The sequence below is a fragment of the Anopheles coustani genome, chromosome 2 (genome assembly GCF_943734705.1).
Source record: "Anopheles coustani chromosome 2, idAnoCousDA_361_x.2, whole genome shotgun sequence".
Classification (NCBI taxonomy): domain Eukaryota; kingdom Metazoa; phylum Arthropoda; class Insecta; order Diptera; family Culicidae; genus Anopheles; species Anopheles coustani.
In genome coordinates this window covers 73531879-73549376 of record NC_071289.1, presented here as the reverse complement: position 1 = coordinate 73549376, position 17498 = coordinate 73531879, and the positions used below count along the sequence as shown (strand labels likewise).

Below are 17498 nucleotides of genomic sequence, written 5' to 3'. Positions count from 1 at the left end.
TCGTGAAACATGAGTACAATTGCTATTCGCTGCTGCTAGTGGTTCTGTACCAACTTTGACGTACCGCGTCTCCAGCTCTCTCGCGCGCCTCGCCAACACAATATAACACGAATAAGGAACGTTCGTGATTATGATGATGATGATGATGATGATGTGACGGCTCGTTGCTTGAAAGATGCTGTTTTTGCTTGCTAAAGGCGATGATGAAAACCAGCGTTTACAACGACGCGCGCCGGGAGAGGGTACGAACCTCTGCCCGCCATATTGCACTTTGATAGACAAATGGTTCAAAAAATAGATTCTGACTTTCGGTGTCGGTGCAAACGGTGTGTTACGTGTCTGCATGGTTCAGGCTTCCGGAAGTAATTCCGAGCCTGTACAGTGCACAGTTGAATCATAGATATCGTGGAGGCATATGACGGGTTGGCTTTCACTGGTGCAGAGCATTATTTTAAGAACGAAATTTAGCACAAGCTTGCAAGAACAATGTTTGGTATACGTTTTGGTGTGAGGGATAATAAATTGTGGGATGGAGATAAAGTGAAGGCTCAGCGCAATTGTTTTCTTAGTTGCTGACTAAGAGGTGCACACAGCACACTACTTACAGGTTAGGTCTAATATAGCGGAAAATGAAACAACGTGGAGAAATGCACACACGGTAATGGAAGTTGATTTCTTTGTCGTGTCGCTGAGGGAGGAAATGTCAAGCGATGCATTTTTTAGTGACTTCGATCAAGTGTGTGACAGGAACACTCCGAATAAATTACAATAAGAAGTTTTCCATGATTTGATCTGCGATATGTGTGGATTTCAATTATATTTTATTAATCGCAAAAAATAAAGATAAGCACTAGTTAAACGTGGCAGAAGTTCCGTTTCCCAAATGCAATTATTTTTCGAGTTTTCGATTAAAAGAACTCCTAAACCGTCCTGTTGCAAACACTAACATCACCGAATCCACGACCGCAACACATCTTCAGCCATGTTTCGGAAGGAACACACTTCTTTCCCGATGTGCTTGTTTGGATGACAGTACTGCTGATAGGCGCTCCGAGTTGACGAAGTTGATAATTTCAATCGGGTAAAATGAGCTTTCCGTGAAACCGACAACAAGCGCCAAACCATTCCGCTCTCCTCTTCCGCATGGCTTTTCCCTTGGACTATGGCAAGGGTTTCCTGAGCGTCATCCGATGCGAAAACCGGCTGCAAAACGGGCCCACGTTTCCATGCGCGATAAACTATACACTGCAAACAGAAAACGAAATTAGAAAACGGCACAACTTCTGGCGTGCCGAGGATTTCTGTTTGTTAAACATAATTTCGACTCAAAAGGAAGACAAACAAACCGGGTCGGGTCGGGTTGGCAGTGGCTTATGCAGTGCAACGGCTGACGGGTTCGTGAGATAGCTGGGCAGACGGTCGGGAAAAATATTAGTCGAGTAGTTCTTGATAAATAACCACCGTGAGGAGTGAGTTTCTTATGAAACGGATTAGTTGCACAAAAAAACGTCGGAAACCAAAGCGCTCCACAAGAAATTTGGAATGGAAAAATCTGAAACCCAACATTTTCGCATCAGAAAGCCCTTCAAGAGACTCAAATTGATAGTGCTTGTATGAGTATGACCTCTATGGAGATCATAAAACGGATCCCAATACTCTCCCCTTTCGAGGTCCCTATCAGACGAATGCTTAGGTTGAGGTCCAGCATTTTGCTCACTCCTTTTCACTGCTACAGCGTCAAGTTCCGCTTGGAGTGTTGCCTCCGACCGTCGGTTCACTTAAACGATGACCACAACCCAGCTAAACGAATAAATTTGCCCCACAAGCCGGAACGGGCCCACAATTTTCTGGTCATCCCGTCGCCTTCCCCGCAGCCTTTTGCACAGGCGACGAAGCGACCCAGTCCCAGTCGACAGCCGAAAGCTCCCATCAACCGTTCTACCGGTAAACCGGCGCACCTAACCCATCACCATCGTCTTCGTGGCGGTCGGCAGCGTGTCCCAAATAGAAAGCGGCACCCGGGTTCGGAAAGGGGGGGGCGAGAAGGTGAAAAGTTGAAACCAGCTCGAAACGAAACCAAAGTCCACCGCTTGGTGCTACATTTACTACACCCCTTGCGCTGAAGGCGGCCCGGTTCCTCCGGCTCGGTCCGAACTCTCGTCCTGCAAGATTTATTATCGTCTAAATATTAAATTCGCCATACTTTAGTCGTCCTGGCCGGGGGGGGAGGGGAACGGTGGAGCTGCAAGTTCGGGCCGGAACGAGCTCGGCGAAGCGTTGAAGGAAATCGTATCGCCACCGGGAACGAAATCATGTTGAAATCGAGACAATCTGAGATTCCATGTTGGCGAGCTTGTGTGCGAAAGTCTGCGGGTGCGATACCGTTTCCCGAGCGAGCAGAGAACTTTCCCCCCTTCTTCCAGTGCAATCCCGGGCCCTCCCTCCCACCCCCGGAGGTTGATGGGAAAAGTGCAGACACAACAGTGTTCTTGTTTCTCGTCCAGCAGCCGGTAATTAATTGTACTTTGTTCCGTTTCGTTCCGGTTATGTTTCGAAACTGTTTCCCCACAAGGGCGGGTAGAAGAAGGGTGCGTAAGAGGGGAAAACTCTAGATATCTGGAGTGGCAAATTAGGGACTTCGAACATCGGAAGCACAACCGTTCGGCGTTCGTGTGCTAACATTTTATTAAATGTACAGTTTTTGCTAAACGTTGCTCGCATCAGCAGAATCAGGATCTCAATTGCGTCGCTGTTCGTAAGGCTTATCGGCATCCCAACCGGAGCGCAATCATCGTACGCTGCGTTACGACATACTGTTTTCCCAGGCGGGAATGCATCACACGCTGCAAATCATTATTGGCTAAGTGCAAGGTGCAGTCGAATGCCAACTAAAACGCCATTAGGCCGTCGATTGACGCTTGCCGAGGAGGTTGATCCTTTCTGCCCGGGACGGTGTCGGATAGTGGGATCCAACGCGGAAACCAAAGTGTATTAGCAAGTCTACAACTACATCAATTGTCACTTTGTGAGCTCATTTGCGGGCCCCATTCGGGTCTGGAATCGAGCCATCTCGCGCGGAACCACGGCCGAACCGAGTGTCCTTCGTTAGTGCGATCAACCCGCGTTCAAGGCCCGCGAGCCGAACGGAACGGTGTGACAGTCGCGCGAACGTCAGCTGCCTGGGAGACCGTGATGCGAGAGCGTCCATATTCCGTACAAGTAGAATTAATTTTCTCACATCCTAATTAATCACATGAAATGTGCTGAATCCGGTGACATGCATAAGTCATGATGCCGTCGCCGTTTTGGGATCGGACGGTCGACCAGCAAGCGGGCCCACCGGACCCATTACTCATCTAATCCCATCCTTCGCGTCCGAAGTGCGTCCGACGATGATTTCCCACCGCGAGAACGAGGGAGCAAAAGGGAGAGTGTCTAACCAAACGCATAATGTCATATCCTGGGTGATTTTCACGTGCCCGAGCTGCCAAAACCGCAACTGGGAGCAAATAATCGGAGCGCCAGCAAGCGCGGGGCAGCACGGGACGACGCTGCCGATTGAGTGTCAATTGAAATTTTAAATGGCTCCACTTGTCTAGGTGAGCCTTTGCGCGAGATCATTTGGAACTCTTGTGGCCTTTGGTGGGGTAGAGAGTTGGGTTGTTACCCGCGCCGTTCGGTTGTCGTTGGGGGAATATTTGTACCAACAATCCAATACACGCTGAGTTCTTGCCCGAGCTTGGTGATCTCCCTGATGAAGTTCACCGATGGACCGACTAATTAAGGATGGTCTGTAAATTGATTTTAATGGAGAGTTCTCGGCAACGTAGCGTAACCTGGACGGTAAGTTTTCAGTCAGGACGGCAAGAATGTAAAAAATGGGTATATTAGATTTTATTCGCAGGAAGTTCGAGACATCTTCTTCTTCTTCTTGGCGTTCGAGACATCTTATATCTTAAATATCTTATGATAACTCCGCCATTCTCAAGCCTGTCTTGGGGTAGGAGGTGGGACTCATCATCATCCCAGCGATAGCGCCTTTTTAGAAAATCGGCCTATGACAGAACTGACTATCCACGTAGGCAAAAAGTACAAGTCTAGCTATATATTAATCCAGTTTTATAGGTTCTTCTGTTAGAATTTTACAAATAGATTAAGGATTGAGTACCTCAAATTGTTTATTACTTAAACTCAATGGATATTCACGCTCTCAAACTCAGTTACTTTTTCAATGATTCCCCACGACTATAGTTAATTCGACCGTTCAAGATTCTTTATCAACTCATCATCAAAGAATCTTAGTTTGAAAGAAAAGAGGAATTGAAACAATATTCCTTCCTGCCTTGCTCCTTATTTTCCTGTGACATACAATCGTTTCTGTTCCCTTCAGATCAGCTGGTGACATTCGTTCATCTTTTCTTCCAGCAATCCCGACAGCAAGGGTCGCGTTTATCCAAGTTGCGCTAAGGCAGCCAGTGGCACTGAAATAAAAGGATATTAATTCACCCGACTAATTGCATGTCATTAATAAGCATAATGCTATCGAACAATTTGAGCCACTTTGCCGTTTCCCCCACGTCGGTCGGCTAAAATCGTACCACCGACGCCCATCGCATGTTCTTCGATAGTATATTTGATCGCCTCTGCTCATTACGATTGCGGCGACCCAGGACTGAGCCGTAAGCAAGCGAGACGAGGGCCCTGGGAGACATGGGCTTCACCCTGCAGCAGGCGCCTACGGAGTGCGACCATCGCGAACGGGTGCCTGACGTCCCGAACTACGACGTCCGAAGTTGAATCGAATGCTCGGCGGGCGGTCGATGTCGTGTTTCACTTATTGATTAGTCAGGTACTTTTCATCCCGAGGTGGGATCGATCGAGGCCGGGCTGGAATCGGGACAATCCCGACCATCGAGCAACTTTGTAAGCGACCCGGAGCAGCCGAACCGGATGAGCTGAGGGAGGCAGCGATTTCGCCTGTCAATGTCACCGTTGCACAGCGGGTCTCCAACCCGGCCACCCGAGAGGGGTATTAGTTTCCATGTTTTCCATCCACATCCCCCGGAGCTGCCTGCGGGGGGAGGCGGGTATGAAGTCGCAATATTGTCTCACCATGACAGTTGAGTCTTGGCGTGGCTTAACAATGTCCGTTGCCCGCTGCGAGACCCCGGGACGGCGGGACGATAGCTAGCGGGCCCTGAATCGAACTGTATCGTACACGGAGATTTAATAGGACTATGGGCCCGGTAATTATATGTGTTCGCCTTGCAAATGGTAATGGCAATTACGCGTTGCAATATTGACAATCTATCAGAAAGCGGTGATTAGCGATTTGAGCGTGTTTTAGTGGTAAAGGATGTAAATCACGTCAGCTGACGTTACGGACTGTCGAGTACTGGCTGGACTTCAGTTCGAATGTTTGGATTGCATTAAATTTTCCGTTACACTGGGTGAAATTGGAGGGTACCAAATACATTTTCTTGTATCATTTCACTTCACTCTTTTCAATCAATTGACGTACAATTGAATATCCCCGACTGCTTTGTGTCTTCCTGCAGGAATCAACTTTAATCTCACACATTCATTTACAACACGTCAGCACCATTTTGATCCAATTGATTGCAAGACGAAGCGCGCCGAAAGTTCATCACTCTCCTGAGTGAAAGGGAAATTTAGCTAAGCTGTTCAACTGCCATTTACACCCCATTTCAGCAACTTTAGCCCACCCAATCACGAAGCTGGCCTGCGTCTCCGTGCTGCGAACAAAGATCTCGCCAGCCACTTAATCTTACGTGTGCCAAACGAAACAAAAAACAAACAAACAGCTAACGCGATTAGAGCACACCAGCAAACGACCGCTTTTTTCAAATCCGCCACATTTATCGCACGACAATTGTAGCGAGCCGAATGAAGCAATCAAGGCGATGATAGCAATAGTATCGAAACTTTTGTCGCTCGCTCTCATTAGATTTAACAGTTCAGAAGAAATAAAACGTATCCACGTTTATGCTAACGCACGCAGAATCTGGTAGCACTTGGGAACGGCCCATTTCGTTCGGCGTGTGTGTGTCTGTAAGAACCTTCGGGAGAATGGTTCGTATGGGTTTTGAGCCGGTTCGGTTGCATTGTGTTCGGCGGGCAAACCAATTTTCCTGTAAATCACCATTTATTACCCCAAACGGTATTGAGCACCATTCAGGCGATACATAAAACAGCGGCTATATGTGCTGCCTGTTGGTGAAAGAGTATAAGTGATTGAAGCAAACAAAAAAGTCGCTTCGCCATGAGCTTTAAACTTCGATTACTTGCAGATAGTCGAAGCAACTCTCACTAGTAAAAAAGACAATACACTTTCCTGTATCGTTCCCAGCTTGAAAAATTTCGATGATTGTTGTTCCCCGTTTGTTGGGCCAGGATGATGTTGTGTAAGACAAAGTTTCCTAGCTTTCTACCACCAAGCCCGGCTCGATACTCCCCGAGCAGCAATCACGCACCACCGTAGGGATGGGATGCATGAAGTAGGTTTCTTCTAGGCCAAACAAAACATTATTATCCTTAACACAATTCTCGCACAGCATCGTGCATCGTTTTGCTTTACTCATCTTTCGGGGGTTTCTTTTTTCCATTCCCCGACCAGGGAGCCAATTCAATTCTCCCTTTTTTTGTGTGGCCATCCACTCCATCATCTCAATTGCAAGAGGAATCCTGGAGAGTGTATGTGTGTGTGTGTGTGTGTGTGTGCTCCTGTGGAACCGATAAGTCCACCGGAAGGAACGGGAGCAAGCAAAGGCTCAATCCAAGAAATTGGGTTCCGACCGTTCTCTCCCCTCAGCTTCCCTCAGCCAGCCCCTCTCGGGTGGAACTGTCCAGCCAACGATGATGACGACGTTTATCATCAAGGGCATAACAATAAAATCGTACAAAATGATCGCCTTTTCTCTACACTTTCTTTCGGTCCGCCGTTTGGAGGGTGTCGGAAATGCCTCCATTTAGATCTCCCACCCGAGCGGAGCCGGCGCCCTTTTGGAGTGAGTGAGTATGTGATGGGTACGTACAGCAGAACATCGGGAAAGAAAAATGAATTGAAGCACTGCCCTTTTTTACACGGTGACTAGGACTACTTACTGCCTTGGTGCTTAGGACTACACACTCGAGTAGCGGAAGGATGGAATGGGATACTGGACGGGAGGAACAAGGGGGCATCAATGGTCACTGGAGACCCGGCCATCGCAACGATTACGAAGCGATGAATGACCACTTCTGCTGACGTAGATCAGTAAAAGTAATCTTCACCGACTTCACTTCTCCATGGCGAGACAATTCGCTCCGTTCGTTTGTGGTTATAGGAATTCGCACGGTGCAAAACCAAGCGGTAGCGATAGGGACGGGGACGGTTTTGTAACAGGCCCACTTTCGCCCACCAGGCCCATGGTGGACGGACGCCCAGCCCCGATCTCGATAGACACCGGCGAGTGATTTATCTCCGAAGACAATGGGAGACAAACTGGTCCCACGTTCGGGACCGAGTCGGGACGCACTTGGCCACATCCTTCTTGACTCAATCTTTCATCCACATATGTTCTTCCGGAGCACTAGCAAACGTTTCAAGACCGGTCAACCACCGGACGCACTGGACTGCTCTTATTAAAACTCCCACCACATTGGGGTAAGACGCAGTATCTCGGGATGGGGACAATTCGATCCCTTAAGGACTGTAAGATTTTCCGTATTATCTCTGAAGGCCCAAAACTCTTCGGGCTCTCGTTTCGAGTGTTTCCTTTTCCCGAGTTCTTCTATGTCCGGAAGCGAAGAATTATGTAAACCTACTGCTGTTTGGAATGCCATAATGTCCAATTAAAGTGCTTAACCCATCAAGTACGTCGTGTCATATGTGTCACTTGAATAAGTTAGGCTGACTGTTGAAATACCAGAGTGTCTTAGACCACTATCGCAGTATGCCATACAATGCCACACACGCAAATAGTGATAATTTATGTCGTTTTATTTCAAATCTCATAAATAAAATAGCTGATATTAACCTACGCCGTTTGTCATACATAACGTTGCCTCTTGTTTATGATGTGTTTCAAGACTTTAATTTGGTAGAGGAAATTTCCTTAAAGCCTGTCTTTACAGGTTCTGTTGTATGGATTTATAATCAACTTAACACACGACTTGGAAGTAAAAATAACATCATAGAATTTGAAAGCTTACAATGGATAAACTCCTAGTATTGATGCACATTTAATTTACTTATAGTCCTATCAACGGAATGTTTTGGAAAGATATTATCGCTGCAAAAAGGCACTTCAATCAAAACGTATTGGCAACATTTTTGGTAATAGAAAATGCCTCCATTGTGCTGAGTTCGTAGCACGTTGCAAAATACGCCCCATAGAGGTGAGGAAGCGGTCAGAGCTAATGCAAGGAATTTAGGGAATCGGGTTGATTATGGTGAAAAACCCCCTTTCTTCATGCCCAGAATGTAAGCTCACCACATGGCTGACACAATGGCTCGGTGGTACGTACGACTTAATGATTTTGTTTTCATAGATTCAGGGTGTAATGCTACTTTTTCCAGCACGTGTGGAAAATTGAACCCCTCCAGCTTTTCGCACACCCTTGGTAATTGGGCCACCTTCACTGGGCCTGTCCTGGGTATCGGTCCACTGTTGGGATTAGCAGCCCGTGCAACCGGCAGCCTAGATGAGGATGATGATGATGATGATGATGATGCTACCGACGAATCATGATCACACTCGGGATGGGAAAACTTTAATGAAACAGAGTGAAAGCACCTACTTTTGGTTTTAAAACAATTTCGATGTTCGGTTCCGATTCCCAGTGGAAGAATTTAATAGGGTGGGCGAGGCACGAAACGAAAAAACCAAACCCACCCGAAAACTAACCCCAGCATTCCTTCTCCCCGCCCCCGAGAGCCTTTGAGTTGCGCAGCTTTGGAGGACTCTCGCTTTGGAACCGGCATTGTTGGTTTCGGGCCCATCCAGGCTCCGGGAATCGGTATGAGCCTTTTGAAGGTGCCTTTTCTGTGATGCCCCAACGCAACTACAAAAGGGGTTTTCGTTTCGGTACTAGCCCCGAGTTGGAGGCTGAAACCACAGACTACGCACGCCCGTACACCGCAGCACTGGCTCGTAGTTTTTCGAAAGGATAGTGTCTCCGGGTGCGTATGCATCTGTGTGCTGCAAAGTTGTCGAATTCCCAGAAGTGTTTTGTATGCCAATGGAATGGAGATAATGCCCCCATCCAATCAGGGCAGGGAAGATTAAAAGCCTTAACCGTTAAAGATATGCGTTTGTAAGGATCTTAATGCTATGTCCAGATTTTAGAGCAAAGTTGAGCGTATATATCCACGTGCATTGTTATGGAGATGAAGGACATTGTATCTTTTGTAACATCATAGTATTGCATTGATTAGAGGACTCAGAGGTGGGGCTTATCAAAACTAATTGATTTGAAAAGCCAATCATCTGATTTTTTCTAATAAATCATCATAGTTTTTGACACTATTTAAATAATTTGCCACACAATTTCCAAATGTAGTTGTTGTTTAATCGATAACACAAAACATGTTAATACAACTGAATTTGTTTAAAAAATACTCTAAGTTGGTACTACAATTGGTTCTTAACATACTGCTGTTAAAACTGCGCTACCAGGATGAACATAACCACACAGAGATTGCAACACAAACCATTTTGTTGGGAAGCGGATTACCACAGACCATCGAAGGACCTGCCGAGGTCAAAGAAAAGAGGCTGACCGTGCTCTAACGGACCCTGTATGTATCCTCGGTACGAAGGATTCTCAAGAGTTCCGGTTTTTTAATTGTCGTTCCTGCTATCCAACACACACCCACACACACACATACACATAGTTTCCTTCGTTGCAAACCCTTGCTGTGAACATACAGCCTGCGTAAATGCTGTGGTCACTTGTGAAAGCTTTGTTCTGTTCTAATCTTCATTACAAAATTTAACACGACCAGGAGGAGGTGGGCACTCCTGTGTGAACGTGCTGCAATTTTCCTCACCAATAGACGACGCACTTTGGCAAAGTATTCTAATTTTAATAAATCTGTTCAACATAGTCCCGCTCCAGTGCCGAACGCTCGAAGTGTACCCCGACGTGGCAAAAGTCGGTTCAACTGGTACAGAGAGAGAGAGAGAGAGAGAGAGAGAGTGAGACAAGAAGCGGGTGGGGGTAAACAACACCGCAAATGAATCTAGGAGGTAAAAGTTTTACCCCCCTTTGCAGTCGGGGTCCCGCGACCCACCGGAGGCGTCTTCGTTTGAAGTTGGGAAAATATTCAAATTAATATCCTTACGATGGCTCGCCTTGTGCATACGCCTATTAGGGTACGGTGCGATGCGACGATGCGTTAGGTTGTATTACGAGGCACATACACAACCCTGTGGTAATGGATCCCTCGAACGCACACACACACACACACGCTGCATGTTGGGGTCTTGTGAGTGGAGAATAATTTCATTTGCCCAACGTGCGCTCGTTCGAAGAAGTCGAGACTACACGACGCTCTTTTCTGCACTCGGTTAAGGATGCTCCGAGGGAAAACTTTACCACAATTACCTCGGCAATCCAGCAGCCCATCCATCCGTCCGGCCTTTGTGCAGGTTTGCCCCTTTTCCCCCCTCGCACATAATTCCTTCCGATAAACTTCCCGGGGCCGATCCGCTGGCGGGGAAAGCGGTTGTAATTTAATTCCTATAAAAGTAAGTGTTAAATGTTTCGAAAAGATTAATCTAAGAAAGTTTAAATGAATTAAGTAAATTTATTTCTAATTCGAATCACGAGTCCGCCCAGCGGAATGTCTGCTCCGTGCGATCCTTCCGGGAAAACTTGGACGGGGAAAACGGTGGGACATTTTAAGGACACCTCTCAATAAGTCAAGACCTTCCAGGGGAACGCCGAGATGAAATAAAGGCTAATCGTGAAACATAACGACTTCGAAAGGGGCAGTGCCAGCAAATGGACCTTTTTCCCGTAGTCCTCCCCCTCTCTCTTTGTAAGACGAACGCATGGGTTTACCTAAAATCCACCCCGCTTGCTTTTGGAAAAATTCGCACGATCCAACCATTTCCGGTTGCACACGGCCGCGGCTATGGGCGCGGGGGGTGGCCTCACGGACGGCTTACATTGTCACGTTTTTGTAAGCGAGCCCATTTCGGACTTCGCAGAGCACAAAGCTGCCTGTTCGGGGCGAGAGCGACACAAAAAAAAAGAGAAACCCGTGGCATACAACGAAGCAGATTACCATTGTCACGACGAAGGAAAATGGATTATTGCCGCATATTTTGGAGTGGAGGTGTTAGAATTCATAAATGTCAGGCCATTAAAAAAGTTTTATCTTTTCACGCGACCCACCCACCCCTCGCTATGCCCGCGGTCGTTCATGGGATGATGAAGAGGGGGGGGGGGGGGGGGGGGGTTTGCAGAAGAAAAATAAAATCATCAAAAACGGAGCAAAAAAGGACAGGAGCACCTTATTGAGAGTGGTCTGGGCCTCCCCCTTTTTTTCCCAACCTCCGGGAGAAAGGACTCGCGCTCGTGACGATATTTTGTTTCGTGCCCTTTCCCCCCCTCCCTTCATTGTGACAGCTTCTGTTTGCCTAATTGAGGAGCGCAAAAAAAAGGATATATTTATGCTAACGAGAACAATTCAATCCGTTCACGCACACGTTTCTTGGAGGGGAACCAAGTTAGAGCTTGCGCGGGAGGGCGGGAAAGGTTTATTACGACATAAACTGTTGAAGTTGTGCTTGTGCGCAGAGATAAATGCTACCACTTTGAATTTCCACCAGATTGAAACGATGTCGCTTATCTATTTTAAATCATTTCGCCTTTCTTTCCTTTCCCTTCTACTTGCAGAAAGTTTGAGAGACTACTTTAGCAAATTTGGAGAAATCACAGAAGTAATGGTTATGAAAGATCCCACCACCAGACGGTCAAGGTAAGTAGAGCGCGTGACGGGGAAGGGTACCAATTGATTTAGTTTCCATGGATTTTTTAAGATTTTTATTTAAAACTGATATTTTAAGTTTTCTTCTTCGTTAACGGTATTTTTGCTTTCAAATCATTTACGTATTAAAATATAAATTTTTAAATGAACGGATTTTCCGATCCACAACAAAAAAAATAATTAAAATTTCATTATTTCGCATGATTTACTCTAAAATTGCTTTTCAAAACATCGTATGCGTGAAGAATGCTTCAGCGGGAAAAAAAGGCTCCTGGCATGAATTTACACAACCGGGTAGTTTTGGTTAATGAGTTCCGTTAATCTTCACCAATTCACCCAACCGCTCCCAGCCCAAAAAGGGAATGCATAGAAAACCGAATCGAAAATCAAATCACCTGGCCACGTGCTAATTCCGTTGGCTTTTGGGCGAAAAGTCCACTGCAGGTGGTGAAATAATTGGAAAATAAAGAACATTCACGGTGGCTATAAATTTTCCGGGCTAATCACGCTCCGAACCGCTTCTGGTGGTGGTCGGTGCAACCCATGAAAAACCCACCGCCCGAAAAAAGGGAGTGCTCGCGCGGATTTTCGACGTCAAAAGTTAGCACACCCGGAGCTCCTTTTCCCCGGTCGATGGGGTGGTGTGTGTGTGGGGGGTTTTGAAAGTGGGGGTGGGGGGAAACCTCCCAGCAAAGATGTTGCTTCCGTGCCGCTGGCCGGCGATAGTGCTGTAACCTAAATCTATGCTAGTAATTAACTGTTTCTCGATACCTGCCTAATGGGATTTCGGGTGGTTTCGCGTGAATTATGTTGCATGTGTAAAACCGGAAACCGGAAAGCAGAAGAGCAGTCCCGCGACCAAAGATAGCAAAAAAAAAACACAGCGTAGAACCACATAAAAAAGAAATAAATGACCATAATCGCCTTCAGCGCACGGACCGGCGCATGTGAGCAAACCGGAGCATTCGGCAAATAAAAAGGACGCCGGGTGCGCTTCCGTTTTCCGGGATACGTTCATGCCGCGGCGGCGGCACCGTTCGCTATCAGCGTGCTCATATTTTATGACACGTTGCAACTTTATGCGACTCAAAGGTAACATTTCCTGCGACATAAGCGAGAGATTTGGGCATCTCTATGAGCCATTTGAAGCTGTCTGGTGGAAGTGCGGCACTTTAAAGGGTATCATCACGCAGCCGGCCTGCACAATGGGGTCGTAGATTTCCATTTGTCCCGCTCGGTGGCAGGCTATCAACGAGCTACGGGAGAGTTAGATTAAGTTTTCAGTAGTCGCGGTTCGTATTGTCAAATTTGCGTTTTTTGTTTTCGTTCGCTTGAAAGCTCAAAAGATACATTGCTCTGGCAGGCGGGAAGGAAACAGAAGAACACCATGGATAGAATATTGGTTTGTATCGATAAGAACCAATGTACTGTAGACCATTATCTTGCCGATCCAATAACACTTCTTCTTCCGGTAACGATGATCCATCGATGGAGAGAAGCATTGGAATATTTGGGAATGGGTTTATGTGCATCCTGGCAGTAGATCCTGCCGTGTCTATTGTAATTTAACATGAAATGATTTTATTTTCATCTTTGGACTGTTTGCAGCATGCAAGCTGACCTGCCTAATGTACAGAAAATAAATCAAGGTATTTTCCCCAAAAAGTCACATGGTTTGGCCTCGGTAGTGTCATCTTGTATAATTCTCTTCTAATGACACAAAAGGTTCCGTTCACACCGAACCGACTTTAAAAGAGGACAAAAAACAGTTCGCCGACTTAAATAAGGCGAGAAGTTTGAAATTTATCACTATCAATTTTCCACAGCCAATGGCGGACTATTTTTTTTACTTATCGGTTCAGCCAACGAGGCCGCCATGGTTATTTCTCTTTTTGTTCCGATCAGTTCATTTGTTAGTTCACCCCCGACTCACCACGACTTCCAGGGTTCTGCTTAGCGAATCTGGCGTTTCCTCGTTTTCCTCGCTACTTACGCTGGGGGAAAAAAAAATCGCTCCAAGGCGTACGGTCAAGCAAAGTTCCTCTCTGGCCGCACTGTCACGTGCCCGAGCGGCGGAAATAGGAATTGAACCTTTTCCCCGGGCCGGCCGGAGACGGATGAAAACCGCCTCACTTGGCGAACTCATTCCAGCGACGCGCGCGCGCGAAAAAGGATGCACTCAACTTCGATATCCCCGGTGGCCATCGTGATTTCCGGCCCGTGGGAGCCCAAGTGGGAGTAATAAGGAAAAGCGGCAATGGAAGGCCAGGGTAAAAAAAGATCCATCCTCAATTGGTTCATTACTTATCACCGGAATGCAGTCATTCTTGCTGTCCTGAGGGCGCTCGAGTTTCATGGTGCAGCGGAACCGAAAAGCTTTCTTCTCCCCGACGCGGCGCGGCCTTCGAACACTAGCAAGATTGAAGGGATCGCTGGATGCTTGCGTTGGGCATGAAGTTCGAAACAAGGTGGGGTCCGCTGGGGGAGGAAGTGGGAACTTAATTTCCTATAATTTATTGGTAGTTAGTCTTTAATCAGAAGTTGGTCGATGAGTTTAAGAAGGCTTAAAAGTTGAACTGTGTCTGGGTTGCGGCTGCGTCCACCACCAACGAACAACACGGCCATAAACAGGAAAGTTCAATTGAGCAAAAGTTGCCCTAACCTAAGAAGCTTTAGAAAAGGATTGAGCCAAAAAAGTTCACATAAGATTTACTTCAAATTGAACCGTGTTTTCAAGTTATTTTATTTCAGCTTACAATTGATGTTGCAAAGATATACTACTTTCTAGAGGCCATGAAACATGATTACAAAGAAACTGAGCAAAATGAGTAATTCAAAAATTAAAAATAATTATGTCTTGTTTGAGTATGTTTTCATTGATTCTATATTATCTTTGTACGTGTAATAGCCTTATTAACTAATATATTTAAAATAATTCTCTATCAAACAACCTGTTTATCGGATGCAGAAAAAAGGTAACACCTTTCAAGTCATTCGACATCGACATTTTTCTTCAGTGAAAACGTTCAAGATTCGCTTAGGAAAGGACACGATATCGTTCTACTGAAAAGTGGAATCAATGAAATTGTTTTCCTCCTTGAAACGTCGGTAAAGACCGGTAAAGAAAGAACCTTCGTCCTAAACATCCCATGTGTCAAGCAGACGCTATCGCATCGACCAAAAAGTGATGGGTGGGCCATAACGCTTATAGGTGCCAGTGCATGCCACAACGATTTGCCGGCCGATACGGCTTTGACTTTGTTGGTTCCAGGCCGTGGGACGATCTTCTGATCGTCGTTTAACTTTTTTTTCGCCTTGTCTCCGATGGCGTCCAACTCATTCCGGTCCGCTGTCATTCCATGCTGCTGACCAACCTTCACCGCCGTACATCATGGTGGACGTAAAGGACTGCGTGTGTGTGTGTGTGTGTGTGTGTGTGTGTGTTTTTTTGTGCTTTTTTGCCTCTGATGTTGTTCCTTGGTACCGCTATTTAAGCAGTTACTTCTCCCCGCACAGGAACTCGATGGAAAAGCTTTATCGCGGCGAGCGTGCCACAGGAAATTGAAAAGCGAGCGACTCGGCGCGGATCTGACCTGCCGGGAGGGGAGGAGGCAAAATGAGTGCGAGGGACGAAAAATACCGGGGGAAACACGGAAAAGGAAAACGGATGTCCCTGGGGACCGCACAGGAGTTGAGGTTTTACCGGGACCAAGGAGGTTTCAGTTAAGTGAAGATCGTGCGATGGCGGGGATGAAAAATGAATGGAAAAGGAAACCGGAAGTCGAAGTGGGAAAGCAAAGGGAAGCCTTTTGTGGGTGGGGGAACGGCGCTGGACACAGCCCGCGGAGTGGGTCACCAAGGAAGGACGGAGCCACAGGACGAAACACAATCAAAATGTGTTCCTCCAACTTCGCCTCGTCCACGGCGTCACGGAAAGCAGCCCCGTGAAAGCTGCCGACAAAGACGCGGCCAACGTTGCTTCGGGCAGTACAAGGGAAAAAAGAACGTCAGCGTTGGCGGAAGTCTAGCGCGCGTGAAAGTTACTAAGCCAATTGAGCAGAATTAATTGAGTGTTGGTAATGCGATAAAATTTAACGAGTTTATAGCAAGGGTAAAATATTAAGCTGAAAACGCGTCGTCAATGATGGCACGTTGCGAGGTGACCGCCTCGGTTCTAACCGTTGGGCTCCAGTGCAAACCCGCCGAGATCGAGGCACGATGTTGGTTTTTCATCAACCTAACGAAAACCTCAACTGAGCTTTCACTGAACTTGGGTGCAGATGAATCACATCTTCGCTTTCGGGACGGTTTTATTAGATATTTAACCGATAGGAAAATGGAATCGGGTTGAATGGTCATACGTTCTACTTTCCTCGTTTGTTTTGGAGCCAAATGCGCCCAAGAGAAGCTATTTTTGTTCACTTCCAGCACAATACTTTGCATGTACATCCGATCGTGCAAAATAGAACCACCGGCAAAACCCATCATTTGCAGCCGTGCGCGAGTTTAATTTTTTCCTCTTACGGGTTCCTTTTTTTCTGCTGGATCTTGATTTTTCTCACACAATTGCGCTGTTCACTTCGGTCGCCTGTTTTTTTCGCCTCTCTCTGCTCACGCCCAACACGCACCACGTGCGCTATTCAACGCGTTCGCAGGACATCATTCATTTTGCGTACGAATCGTTTACTGGCGGAGGTTTCCGTTTTTTTTTCGGGCACGCGTTCCCGCCCCCTGGGCGGGCGGGATGTGCTGGTGGGCGGGTGGGGAAGTTGCTGGGCGTTCGTGCATTTTATGGGTGCGTATTATTGCCAAGCAGCCGTGTGCCCGACCCCCCGAAACTCCTCCTCGCCGATTTGCCACCAGGCGATGTGTTGGCGTTGAAGCGCAACATAAACAAACGCAGCCGAAGAATGCTTCGGCACCTCGGTCTGGTGCGTGTGTGTGTGTGAGGGGGGTGTGTGCTCTTCATTTGCAAATGCCTACTTCCCTGCCGGCTACCCACGCCCCCCTCCACCGGAGGCCAGGCAATCAGAGTCACCAAACTGCCCGAGGCAGCGGCGACGATCCATTTTACATGAGAGCGAAAGCTGCCATAAATTAACGATTAATAAAAAAGCAATAACAGCTCCCGCATGATAATGATAAAATTATTTAAATTTATTATTTCTGTGCTTCTGTTTTGCGTTCTCCAGCTTTTTCTCCGCTCCTTGTGCGTGTTTTCTTTAGCCCTCTATCGCTTCGTCCACCGGGGAAGGATTCATCTTCATTCGCCCGGCGATGGCTCGCATATTCGGTGCACGTTCGGTTTGGTTGGTTTTCCGATTGGCGTAAGCCTAACGGACCTGTGCTCCGCCAAGTGCTACCACTTATTGATACTATTTTCGGTGGGAAAGAAAACAGCAGCAGGGAAGGCTTTTTGCCGATCGTTACCGGATGCCGTGGCGAAGATGTAAAACGTGCCGATAACGATAGGTAAACAGGTCAGCGAAAGTGTTGA

The 17498-nt window shown here is 47.0% G+C and overlaps 1 protein-coding gene across 1 annotated transcript in view; it reads left to right on the top strand.

The window, feature by feature from the left end:
* Positions 1-17498, top strand: part of LOC131264988 (RNA-binding protein Musashi homolog Rbp6-like) — a 235935-nt gene that overhangs the window by 192758 nt on the left and 25679 nt on the right. The window contains exon 3 of the mRNA XM_058267249.1: positions 11911-11992. Within this exon, the coding sequence (XP_058123232.1) occupies positions 11911-11992 (82 nt within the window). The remainder of the gene's footprint in view (positions 1-11910; positions 11993-17498) is intronic.